Source organism: Biomphalaria glabrata, chromosome 2 (assembly GCF_947242115.1).
Source record: "Biomphalaria glabrata chromosome 2, xgBioGlab47.1, whole genome shotgun sequence".
Taxonomy (NCBI): Eukaryota; Metazoa; Mollusca; class Gastropoda; family Planorbidae; genus Biomphalaria; species Biomphalaria glabrata.
The window spans coordinates 14,961,684-14,975,066 of NC_074712.1; the positions used below are offsets into that span (position 1 = coordinate 14,961,684).

Consider the following 13,383-nt stretch of genomic DNA (forward strand, 5'->3'; position numbering starts at 1 on the left):
TTGAGAGTATCTTCCAGGCAATGTCCAAGAGAGTGCTATCATGATACTAAATCTACAGCTGTCAGGATCTTGGTGTTGGCCTGCTATTATCTTGTACTTTATAGGGGGACTATTAAATACTACTAGCGTGATCAGAAACACGGCAACCGCCAAAAGGGCATCACGACCCAGACTCGGAATGATTGTAACACTTTTAACAATCGCTACATCCGAGTAGGCATAAAATGTGTTGCCTCAAGCAGAACCAGAGGGATGAGTTCAAATCCCGTCCACCCTACAAACAATCCCAAATAGGCATGTAAGGTACAGAGACTTAAATGAGTTAAATGGGTTAATAAGTTATTTGGGCTAATGAGTTGAATGGGTTAATAAGTTATTAGGGCTAATGTGTTGAATGGGTTAATGGGCTAGTGAGTTAAATGGCTTGATGAGTTCATTGACCTATGAATTAAATGGGCTAATGAGTTGAATGGGTTAATAAGTTATTCGGGCTAATGTGTTGAATGTGTTAATGGGCTAGTGAGTTAAATGGCTTGATGAGTTCATTGACCTATGAGTTAAATGGGCTAATGAGTTGAATGGGTTAATAAGTTATTCGGGCTAATGTGTTGAATGTGTTAATGGGCTAGTGAGTTAAATGGCTTGATGAGTTCATTGACCTATGAGTTAAATGGGCTAATGAATTGAATGGGTTAATACGTTATTGGGCTAATGTGTTAAATGGGTTAATGGGCTGAGTTAATGAGTTAATTGACATAAGAGTTAAATGAGCTAATAAGTTAAATGGGTTAATCAGTTAAAATGTTTAATGAATTGAATCGATTAATGAATTGAATGTGATAATTTGGTAAATGGGATAATGAGTTAATAGGCTAATGAGTTGACAGGGTAAATGAGTTAAATTGGTTATTGAGTTAAATGAGTTATTGAATACAATCAGTAAAATCTTGTAATGTAGTTGAATAAATTGAATGGCTCGATGAGCTAAATAAATCATGTAACTATTATGAGTTAATTGAGTTAAATGACTCGTTCGACTTAAGTAAAGTCAATTTATAGAGTTACTTACATATGCTAGAGAAAAGAAAACTGAAAGAATTATATATAGCGAAGACGCAGCAGAGATTGCAAATGAATTCAGTTTGAAAATAGATGCACACGTTATTTTTTATTATTATTATTATTATTATTATTGTTGCTATATTAAAAACGAACTAATATTCACTGGCACTGCCAGGGTCGAGCATCGTTAGAGAGAAATAAAATTCATTGTGGTCTCTTTGACTGAGAAACTTTCTGGTGATATTATTATTATTATGTTAGAAATGAACGAGTAGTCATTCTCTGGCGCTGCCAGGGTCGAGTTTCGCTAAAGAGAAACAAAATTCATCGTAGTCCCTTTAACAGTTTCCACTGAGGAATTTTCTGGTGATGTGGCAGGTCTGCAGCAGTACCGCCCTCTGACAGGCAACGAAGATGTTCCTAGGAATGTTAAGGGACTTGAAGGTGTCTATGAGGTCAGTTGTTATTATCCCCTCGGTTGATATAACAATGGGGTATATTGTTATTTTGGACAATTTCCATAGACGCTTAATCTCCAAGCCTAGGTTCCCATATTTTCTTTGTTTTTCTATCTCAGTTTTTCTTAAATTATGAGACAGTGGTAGGGCGATATCGATAATGGTAGCGGTTTTTTCTTTTTTATCGATGAACAGCAGATCCGGGCGATTGAAATCTACCGTTTTGTCGGTCAGAATAGGCCTATCCCAGTACAGCAGATGTTCAGTAGACTCGAGAACCTCTTGCGGAGAGTATTTATATTATTATTATTATTATTATTATTATTATTATTATTATTATTATTATCTTTCTACGACAATTAATGCCAACTAGTTGTCCGAGTCCAGAAATTAGATTTGGAACAATATTTATAATTACAAAATATAACACATAACAACAGAAAATCTTACAATATTGATTTCATATTTCAAACCTCTGCGAGATTACTAGATCTTAAGACGTTAGGCATGAACACAGCGTAAACCTCGGCGAGATAACTAGAGACGTCAAGTGTGTACACAGCGTTAAGTCTTGTCTAATTTGTATAATGAGCTGCTCAAATTTCGTTTCATTTTTTAATGACATTGTCGAGAGATTTTGTTTTTTGCTTTTAAATTTAAATTTCAGCCCTGTTGAACTTGACCTTTTGGGAATCCCATCTGAGATTTGAAGGTCGTGTGCGATCATTGACGTGCATGTTCCTGTATAGTGTGTAAAGGGACATGCTATATAGAGATACACAGCGTCCTTAACGACAAGATCAATGAACTCATGTTAATTAAAATTACGTCCCTTTTGTGTGTGTGTGTTTGTGTGTATTTGTTTGTGTATATGTGTGTTTGTGTGTGTGTATAGTAAGATTCGCTCGTAACACCATACATGACACCCTCGTAAAAAAAAAAAAAATAATAAAACAATCATTCCTTTTTTTTAAAGTGATTCCCACACAAACGAAGTGTTGAACTAGATTGCAAGGCTAGGGACACGGAACAGACTGTATTCTTAAAGACTCCTTGAGAGGGAAAGGAATGAAGCATGTGCAATACATTATACTGGGTGCAAAAAGTTCAAGTTTATGAGATGAGTGACCCCTTTTAAAATAACATCATATAATAGACCTATGAGACTCCATGAAATGGGAGTGCGGTCCTGTTCCTATTATAAAAAAAATTAAGAATTTCACAGAAGTTATTCACGCCATTTTTTTTTGTAATTTTTTTTTTGTTTGACGGCAATCTTCAGTGACTGTATGTCAGTTTTTTGTTGTTTTTTTTTTCTGAATGTTTCAGACATTGGGTAGAAACTAGATGCTGGTCTCGTCATAAATAACGTTACTATCAACAAGTACAGGCTAGTATAGTTGTGACAGATATATACTAAAGACATGACCGGCCATGACTAAAGGTACCACTGGTCAAAGAATTCAAACATCCTGGTGGTTATAAAGAGCTAAGAGTCTGGAGCTTATCTACATTGAAATGTATTAAAACAAACTTACTGAAACAACTAGATCTAACAGTATAGGCAAACTAAATAAACCTGATGATCAATATCCAGTAGAACGATTGTTTAATGATTATTTCTATATTTTGTATACCATTAAAAAAGTAACTGTAAGCGGTTCATTATTTGCGCTATTTACATTTCCTCGGAGGAGCGGTGGCTGAGCGGTAAAGCGCCATGCTTCCGAACCGGAGGTCCCATGGCTCGAATTCTAGTGAAGATCAGGATTTTTAATTTTGAAATCTTTAGGGCACCTGTGTGTCCACCCAGGTCTAATGGGCACCTGTGTGTCCACCCAGGTCTAATGGGTACCTGTGTGTCCACCCAGGTCTAATGGGTACCTGTGTGTCCACCCAGGTCTAATGGGTACCTGACATTAGTTTGGAAAAAGTAAAGGCGGTTGGTCGTTGTGCTGGCCGCATGACGTTAACCGTGGGCCACAGAAACAGATGATCTTTACATCATCTGCCTTATAAACAACAAGGTCTGAAAGGGGAACTTTATTTTTACATTTCCACGAGTAATTAAAGAGATTACGACACTCATCCAGCAGAAAATGACATGAAGATTAACACATAACTTTCAACGTTGAACAAGTGTAAGGACGATCAATACGCGACATGAGTGCCGGAGTATAGCAAGTGGAGGACCTGGGCAGGAGCGTTTGTGGAGGCTCTTCCACCTTCAATACACTTGATGATGTTAATAAAACTAAACAAATAAAACATTTTTGAAAGTTTTTTTTTTCTTTTTAAGACAATTCTTCCTTTACACATCTGACCAACCTTTGCAAGAGCGATTATTTCGATGCTAATAACTTAAGAATGATAGATTTCAAAAATGGAACATTTTTTATACCCCACTCCGATTCCCTACGCCCCACCAACCATCTTTCATTTTACCAAAACAAATTCTAATTAAGCGAATTTATAAGCTAATGAAATTCTAATGTTTGGCCCTATAGATCCAGACTTAGAAGACGGTGCGCTAATTTATTCTTAATAGTTAATGAACAATAGATTTTAACAAAAGATTTTTTAAAAAATTACTCCGCAACAATCCCTCCTCCCCACGAGGTAAAGCGAATATATAAATCTATCTTCTTCTTATCTTATATAATACAGACGTTACATATAAAAAAGGAAGATGATTACGTCCTACGCGCCATGTATCTAGACATACATGTTAACCAATGACTCAAATTCTGCCAAGTCACTGGTTTTCCTGGCTAGCTCAGGCAACCCATTCCATGCTCTAATAGCACTAGGGAAGAAGGAGCTTTTCTGCAAATTTGTCCTAGCATATGGAACGAGAAATGTGCCTTTATCTTTGTGTCTTTCTAAGTATTTTATTAGATTTAGTTTTTGTATTTGAAGATTATGGTTCAGTGTTTTAAGCATAATTGCTACTTTACTTTTGAGTCTTCTCTCCTGAAGACTATGGAGTATATAAAATTCTAATGTAGAGTCTATCTATCCAGACTTAGAAGATGTTCCTGACAACTTCCTGAACGACTATTTACTCACTGAACTCTGTAATGAATAGATCCCACACGTGGACGTATGTCTGTTCAAGATAAAGATTGTCTAGACCTCTAGCCAAATGTAATATTTTTATTATTATACTTTGACAAATTATAACGATAACATTAGGATTCTTCCAGTGTGGCTAATTAGCTCGTGATTCTTTTCCCAAAGATATACATCAACTGACTGATTTCTAGGAAAATCGTTAGAGTTGTTTTCGAGATGCATGTCCAGGTTCAACCATTTTTTAATCGATAAGTTTTTAAACTCACTAGAGGAATCGTCAAATGCATTTGATATTGTGCAAAAAGAAATAGCGTCACTTATACATATAAATATCATTTTCCTTATTTCCTTTTATTTAATTTGTGTATTTCGTTAAAAATTGTTTTAAATTTTTGAAATGTGGAGGCCAATTTGAGGGTAAGGCCCTGTAAGGCTGCACAATTTGGACTGTTAATCACATTTGTAAAAGCAAATAGTTTATAAAAAAAAAAACCCGGAGAAAGAGACGAAAGACGTATAGAAAAACAGTATAGTTTAATACTTGCTAATAGTAGATGTATGTCTCCAAATATCGATACTAACATAACGACAACATGTACCAAGTTTAAAGTAATATCCGATACTGGAATCGAGTGATTGAATGTACTCGCTGAACTTATGACTTACTAGGCACATTTCGATCTAACCTTAGTTATAACCCAAATGTACAAATTTTTTAAGTTAACTGTAAGAGATTAGGAGGATTTGGAGATTTGCCTGGTTGTGTGATATGCGCTCTTGGCTGTTGATCGGTGGGCTCAAGGTCCCTGAGTCCCCGGTTTGAACCCTGCCCGCTGCCATTCCCCGTCATCTGCGGATGGTTTAGACTCAAGGAAGTAAGCTTTAGAATATGAAGGAACATCCGAAACTAAAATATTTTACATTTTACAAACATTCTTAGAACATAAAACTAAAAAGCTAAATCAGGTATATCCATCCTCAGTTTGGGACACTTCCACTGAAGTAAATAAAAAAAAACTTAAACAGACGCAGAATAGAGCTGTGGCATTTATAGAAAACACATATTCACATTTGACTAGATTAACTTTACTAGGAAAATTATTAAACTTCGAGCCACTCCAGAACAGAAGACTAAAAGTAAAGTAGCACCAAACCATAACTTCCAAAAAAGAAAAAAAAAACACAACCTAATAAAATACCCAGAAAGATACAAAGATAAAAGTAGGTTTCCTATTATGAAGGACGAATTCATCAAATCACTCTTTGTTTCATTAGTGCCGTAGCAGAGTAAGTCTCTAATTAACATACACACGACTTGATTGACACAGCGATAAGCGTTGGGCATAATAATCTTATTCATCAATGGAACGTCTGTAATTTTTGTTGTTGTTATAGTGAAGGAATTTGCATCCACGTTCGTCACGTGTTTAGACACGTTCTTTTCCATCATATACCTAGTGTACATACTACATAGTGTATATAGTGTACATATTGTACATAGTGTATATAGTGTACATATTGTACATAGTGTATATAGTGTACATATTGTACATAGTGTATATAGTGTACATATTGTACATAGTGTATATAGTGTACATATTGTACATAGTGTATATAGTGTACATATTGTACATAGTGTATATAGTGTACATATTGTACATAGTGTATATAGTGTACATATTGTACATAGTGTATATAGTGTACATATTGTACATAGTGTATATAGTGTACATATTGTACATAGTGTATATAGTGTACATATTGTGCACATCGGTTAGTTTCGAAATTAGAGTGGCTTTAGTTAGAACTACCATGCTAAGAGTGTAAGAATCAACTCACCTGGTATCTCGACTGAAGGCCTCTTCCCTGTGGGAGACGTTGGCTCTGAGCGGCCACTTGCGGAGGAATCATCCAGTGAATGGTGCTCACCTTTCTTGAGACCAGTCCTACATCCAGGCCCGTGGGGCGAGGTGGGCACCGTGAACGGGATCTGCTTCAGGCTGGAGGGAAAGACAATAAGAGATAAGTACCTCCTGAATACCGGCTTGTCCCTGCTCGAGCTAGGAAGGGACGGGGTCTGTGCAACCGGGACTTTGGCCCCCGACGCCGACGGGGGGAATATCTTAGAGGACACGTTAGCTGTAGGGGTGACTAGCGGGGTGGCCAAGGGAGTGCCCCTCGGAGAGCTGGAATGAGATGAGCAAGGCGACGTAGACGTGGACCCTGGCTGGTAACTCCTGTTCCTGGGGTCCATCGCGGCCTTGCCAAGAATTTTTGAGTGAATCAAGTCGACCAGGCCGTGCCGGGTCCTTTCGGAGGCCCCGAACCAGCTCCAGGCGTTGGCTCCGTCTCCGCCGTCCGGGCACACTTCCCCGTTGTTGTTGAGGTTGTTGCTCAGAGTGTGTGAATGGAGGGCGGACATGGAGGCCGAGGAGGTCTTGGTCTCTGGCGGCGTAGATTTTTTTTCCTCATTGTCCATGGTAGCACAACGCCGTAGCGTGGCGAAGGAGAAAACGGGAGGGGGGCGGTTAGACCGAGTCATCATTGCACTGTCCTCCTCCATGGCTACCGAAATATCCTCGTTATCAGATCACTCAGCACAGCTTTGTGTACCCAGCATTAAAATATTTGTCCACGTGACTCAATTTTGTGTTCTAAATAAATCTGTCTAATCAAGCCTATTCAAACACGAATGGTAAACCTATCCATTACTAAGTCTTCTAATGGTGCAGATCAACTAGCTGTAGCATTACAGTTATTAAGCTAAACATGGATGTAGCACAGCATTAATGTCATATCAGAAATCACAAACATTCTCAGGTGGATGAGTCTTATGATACACGCTGTCCACAGTGGAAGAACACCATGCCTCATGGAGATCTCCGAATCTCCCTTTGGGGGCCAGAGAACACTCAAACCGACACTGTCAACGTAATACAGGACCATGGGACAAGGAATGCACACCGAGTGACATGACTCCTAAGTCCCCAAGATGTGCACGCCTAAGAGGGCGAGCTGGGGAGAAGTAGCATCACAACAACGCCACACAACTGGAGAGTTGTAAGCGGCGCCCCGCCTCGTCATCTTTTCCCCCCTCGACTTTCCAGCCAAGCGGTTTCCTCTTAAAAATCGATTAGTCGCCAACCTTCAATACAACCACGAAAACTGGAACATTTTTCTCTGAGTGGATAAAATGTAGCAGTAGTGGGGATAAGATGTAGCAGTAAAGTGGGTATAATGTAGTGGTAGAGTGGATGAAATGTATCAGTAGTGGGGATAAGATGTAGCAGTAAAGTTTTATAAAATGTAGCAGTAGAGTGGATAGAATGTAGCAGTAGAGTGGATAGAATGTAGCAGTAGAGTGGATAGAATGTAGCAGTAGAGTGGATAGAATGTAGCAGTAGAGTGGATAGAATGTAGCAATAGAGTGGATAAATGTAGAAGTATAGTGGATAGAATGTAGCAGTAGAGTGGATAGAATGTAGCAATAGAGTGGATAAATGTAGAAGTATAGTGGATAGAATGTAGCAGTAGAGTGGATAGAATGTAGCAATAGAATAGATAAATGTAGAAGTATAGTGGATAGAATGTAGCAGTAGAGTGGATAGAATGTAGCAATAGAGTAGATAAATGTAGAAGTATAGTGGATAGAATGTAGCAAACAAAATTTCACTCTGTAAGCCCACTCTGGTATTCTAGCACGTGAATGGGCCCACATTATTCCAGTGTAATTAAGTGCCAGAGTAGCGTCCAGCAGCCATGACCATTGCCCAGTAATTTCTGATTTTTGTTTACATAAAATAGCTTTGAATGAGCTTAATGTGGATATCTTTCAATATGAGTTGATTTCTGTTAATTTAGAACTATCTCCTTTCTAAAAAAAAACGATCTGGTATAACTCTGTTACCACGCGCTGAGAACCACTGATGTTAGTGCATGTATTGACTTAATGACACCCCTATTCACCTCAAGCTGTTTTACTCCCCCTTGTAACCCCTCCTTTATTCTTTCCCCTTGTCTTACAGTTCACGCTCACAGTGTCACGTAAAACATAAACCAGACCCACAATGACCGTATGAAAGTTACTAACAACTAGACTTGTTTTTCAAGTTGATTCTTTACTAACAGTGCCACCATCGTTTTGTTTTAAAATAAGGGAAATAACCATGAAATTATTTGATAAACACATTCAGTGACGGCGCCATTCGCTGTACGCCATACTCTTCAGATTGTATTTATGACGGTCCCGAGTTTCAAACCTGCCCGCTTCTACCTTCGACCGTCCTATTGGAGATAAGCCCTAGAGGAAGTTTGGGCTTTAGAATGTTTGGACTGTAGGTGGATCGGACCCTCAGAGGTTTGGACAATTTTCATCGGAACAAAAAAGAAATTAAAGAAAAAAAATAGGTGTACACAAAAATGTATAAAATAAATACAAGTTTATGGCATTTCATTGCTATTGGAAAAGTCAAGGCCCAAGTCAGAGCATTGTATGTTCAGAACTTCAGGACCCCTAAGATAGAGACACATTTCTTATCCCATATGCTAGGACAAATTCGTACAAGTGCTCCTTCTTCCCTATTGCCATTACAGAATGAATGGGTTGCACGAATAAGCCAAGAAAACCAACGACATAGCAGAATTTAAGTCACTAATGACACGACTAGAAAGATTGAGAATATAACTGTTAAGTGTGATGTCACCACCTCGTCGGCTAATATCAACATTAAGTTTTATATCTAGATCTATTTATTTTTTATTTTTTTAGTAAAACATAAAAAAATTAATACATGTTCACTTTCAATTACAAGAAATGAAAATCTTAAAACAAGAAAAACCTAAAAAAAAAATACTTAAAAAAAACACATAGATGAACTGTTTAGCGCTGTTTCATGCTTTTAGCTTTCTCAATACGCTGTGACCCTATCACTTGTCTCAATACGCTGTGACCCTATCACTTGTCTCAATAAGCTGAGACCCTATCAATTGTCTCAATACGCTATGACCCTATCACTTGTCTGGACCAATTGGGAAATGGATGTCTGGGTAGATTTTACCGTAATTGCTTTTTAAACGCATTTGCAAAAAAAAAAATGACGTGAAATCGAACATGTGGCTCACGCCTCACGTTCGAACATGTGGCTCACGCCTCACAGGGCTGACGTGCTAACCACTCTGCTAGTGAGATACTTATGACTAGAGAAGATTTTATAGTTATATATTGTTTATTACAATTAAGATCGGCGACATATAAAGGGGACTAATTCAGCTTATACCACCACTTCAGTCAAGTACAATTTCTTTCCCTTGTTCGAGATATCAAACAAAATAATTAATTACCAATAGTTTATTAATCAATCGCTTAATTTTTTTTTCATTGATTTTTTGTGTTGTCAGGTAAAAAAAAATAATTGTACACAATTTAATTGATCCGAGATTGTGTGTGGGAGAAATAACATTTACAATTTTTTTCCCAGATAGACAGACAGAGTGAGTTGATAGAAGCGATGTACAAATTATCAGGCCCTTAAAAGAAGAATATGTTCATATCTAAAATTGATCAAGACTTCATGTTACTTAAAATAGATCATCGTAAAAACGTGATTTTATTTTCAGTGGCTATTTTGAAATGTCTGAAAATGTCAAGCCTCCACACTGTGAGAATTTGGAAACTAGAGATTAGAAGAAAGTTGAAACAAAAGTGATGACCATTTTTTTTCTAGGACATTTCTTTTTTAAAAAATTTATAGCTAGTTTAATTGTTATTCTAAATTGTTGTTACGCAATATTTTCAGATTATCGTATGCAGTCTCTGAGGACTGCTGTTGATATCCATTGTGACATAGAACACAACTGCAATACGAGATTTTGATGATATTTTAAACTGTTGAGTATCAGACGAGCTACATTCAGAGATGTTGTGATGCTGGTCAAAGTAAGGAGGCTGTGAATGTGTGTGGGATTTTGTACTCTCCCAGGAAGTATCGGACTGTCGTGTGACGTCAGAATGTAAGACATGTTTGTAATTAAATAAAATTGTGAAATCCATGCAATATAAAACACATGTATACTTAATGCGTTTTACTGACCTTAGCAAACAAGTCAAGTAGCTCTTATACATATTATTAAACTGTGAGCTAGTAGGCTAATGTAAACATTTATTTTAATTATTTTGTTTGTTGGAGGGGAGCGCGGTGCTTTTAACCGTTTTGTTTGATAAACTTCCATTGATTCTAATTTTCCTATTAATATCACGGAGACTAATTTTTTTTTATTTATTTACTATGTAATGTATACCTAACAGAGCAAAAATAGATCTAAATATGGAGACAATTTACTGCCTAATAATAGCTTTAGTGGAGGAGTGTCGTGAATTTGTTTATTCGATTGTCACCCCAAGTGTTTGTTTACATTTGTTAGGCTGTGTAGTGACCCTATTTCGTGTGTGTGATCTCTACTATGTGTGTAGTTGTTTGTCATCCAGTGTAATAAAGCTTTGAATGGAACATGGTTTTGTTATTATTGAAGTACGACAAGTAGATTAACATTTCAGAATCAGCCTACGCAATAAACACTTTCATATTTGTAATAATAAGTATCTAATTATTTATTTAAAATAATTCAAATTAAAAAAAAAAGTATTTGTTGTAACTTTCGATTACTTTTGATCAGAAAAAACTTGATCAACTATTTACAGTCATTTCTCTTATTGTTTTCCTCAAAGGTTTAATGGGAAATAAATGAATGAAAGAATTAGAATGCAGCCGTACAGAAAGCACATTTCTCTCTTGCAAAGCTTAAATCAACTGACAACGTCATTCTGTTCATCTGTCCGGTACACATTTTGTACACGTTATTTCTCCCACTACGCATTCTTGGATCAAGTTGAAACTTTGCACAAGTATTCTTTGCCCCAAACAAAACATGAATCGATCGAAATATTGACCAATAATTAATTAATTCGTGGTAATTAGTAAATTTTGTTTAATATCGGAAATGGGGAAAATACAGTATTGAGATATATGGCTGTAAATGTGCAGTTGTTTCCGTTATATAAGCTTTATTTTAAAAAAATTGTAGCATATGTTTTGCTTGATTTTTAGTCTCTTCAAATAAAGGATAAAATTAAGCATGGAATTGCTGAGTGTGACATATCTGAATTACATGTTTACTGATCACAAGTGGACGGGGTATATTATAGAGATCTAGGTCAAGATACCGGTAGTAATGGATGGCTGCTTGGTCGTGCTGGACTGTCGTTTCGATTTATCGATGGTCCCGGGTTCAAACCCTACCCGCCCCATCCCCCGTCGTCCTGAGGGAGGTTTGGACTAGGAAGTAAACTATGTTCAACTCTGAAGGAACATCCGAAACATGTCAAACATTGTACAGTAATGATTGATTTAAGGTTATTCAGCTAGTTAAGTTGGCTACATCTAATACTTTTAACTAATCAAAATATAAATAATGTTTTAAAAAAAAGTTTATCTAAAGGAGAAGAACTCCGTCCTTAAAAGTATATCTACCAATAATGTACAAGCTATTTCCTTTATTCGATATCAAACAAAATAATTAATTTGCATTAATTAATGGACTAATTGGGTATTTTTGTTTATTGATTCATGTTGTGTTAGGTACAATAAATAATTGTTTAAAGTATCAACTTGATCGAAGAATGCGTGAGGGAGAAATAGCTTTAACAATTATTTAAGAGGCCTATACCCAACACATTTAGCAATAGGCCTATCTGTCTATGCTAAAGTATTAGTTTCACTAATAGTTGCTATTAAAGAAATAAATGAATTACTAGAGATTAATTGTCTAATTGGTTACTTTATATATATATATATATATATATATATATATATATATATATATATATATATTTATTTCTTGTCTATGTCAATAAATAATTGTGCGAAGTTTTAACTTGATCCAAAAATGGGTGTGGGAGAAATAACGTGTACACACTTTTTACCACACTGACAGATTGAGCTGATGTAAGCTTTGTAAAAATACGATATAGAATCTTGAGCAGGGGTTTTCAACCTGTGGTTGCGCCCCCCTTAGGGGTCGATTGACAATTTGTCAGGGGTCGCTAAAGACCATCGAAAATACGGATTTTTATTTGGCTATTCTAACATGTAAAATTTGACACATACAAAGTTTTTTGTTTCAATGGAACTTACTATTTGTATTGTTTTTCAAAGATAGATGTTGCAGTCAGCTGATGATTTCAGAATTGATTTCAAACATCTTAATTGAATTATTTGTAACAGTTAAACTTATTGCGCTTAAGGCATAACGTATCGTTACGCCAATTCTAACTGAGGCTACAAATACATACGTGTGGAATCTGTACTATGTGAACCGAGATGTGTACGTTTTGAAAAAGGTTGAACAGCTCATCCATAAATTTGAATTTTAATACGTAAACTTGGTATAGAAATGCATAACGTATTGGAGAACATGAACCTTGGATGAACTCCTAATGCTAGCAGGGAATGAAAGCCTGGGCCTCCCGTAGTTCCCTGGTAAGAAACTTTGTTGAACGTAGTGCCTCTTAGTTTCCTTGCAATCAAGTGACCCTTAAGTTGTCTCCCCGCAGCTCTTGGACACTCTTGTAAGACATGCTCCACTGTTTTCTCTGCCTGCCCTATTAGTTTAAGCAGGAATTGAACAACTCCAGTATGTCAGTTGTAGCGAAGTTATTTTAATTCGAATATATCAGTGATGCCAAAATACGGCCCGCTGGCCGGATCCGAACCGCGACCTAGTGTTATCTGGC

General features: G+C 36.7%; 1 protein-coding gene across 4 annotated transcripts in view; it reads right to left on the reverse strand.

Moving 5' to 3' along the window:
- The window catches only part of LOC106059824 (synaptotagmin-15-like), a 289,123-nt gene that overhangs the window by 140,661 nt on the left and 135,079 nt on the right, over nucleotides 1-13,383 (reverse strand). For 3 of the 4 annotated variants that reach the window (XM_056019265.1, XM_056019266.1, XM_056019264.1), the window contains one exon: nucleotides 6,435-6,595. In XM_056019265.1, coding sequence (XP_055875240.1) covers nucleotides 6,435-6,595 — 161 coding nt within the window. Of the gene's footprint in view, nucleotides 1-6,434; nucleotides 7,627-13,383 lie in introns of those variants that run through there. The other variant, XM_056019263.1, reaches the window with a different exon arrangement.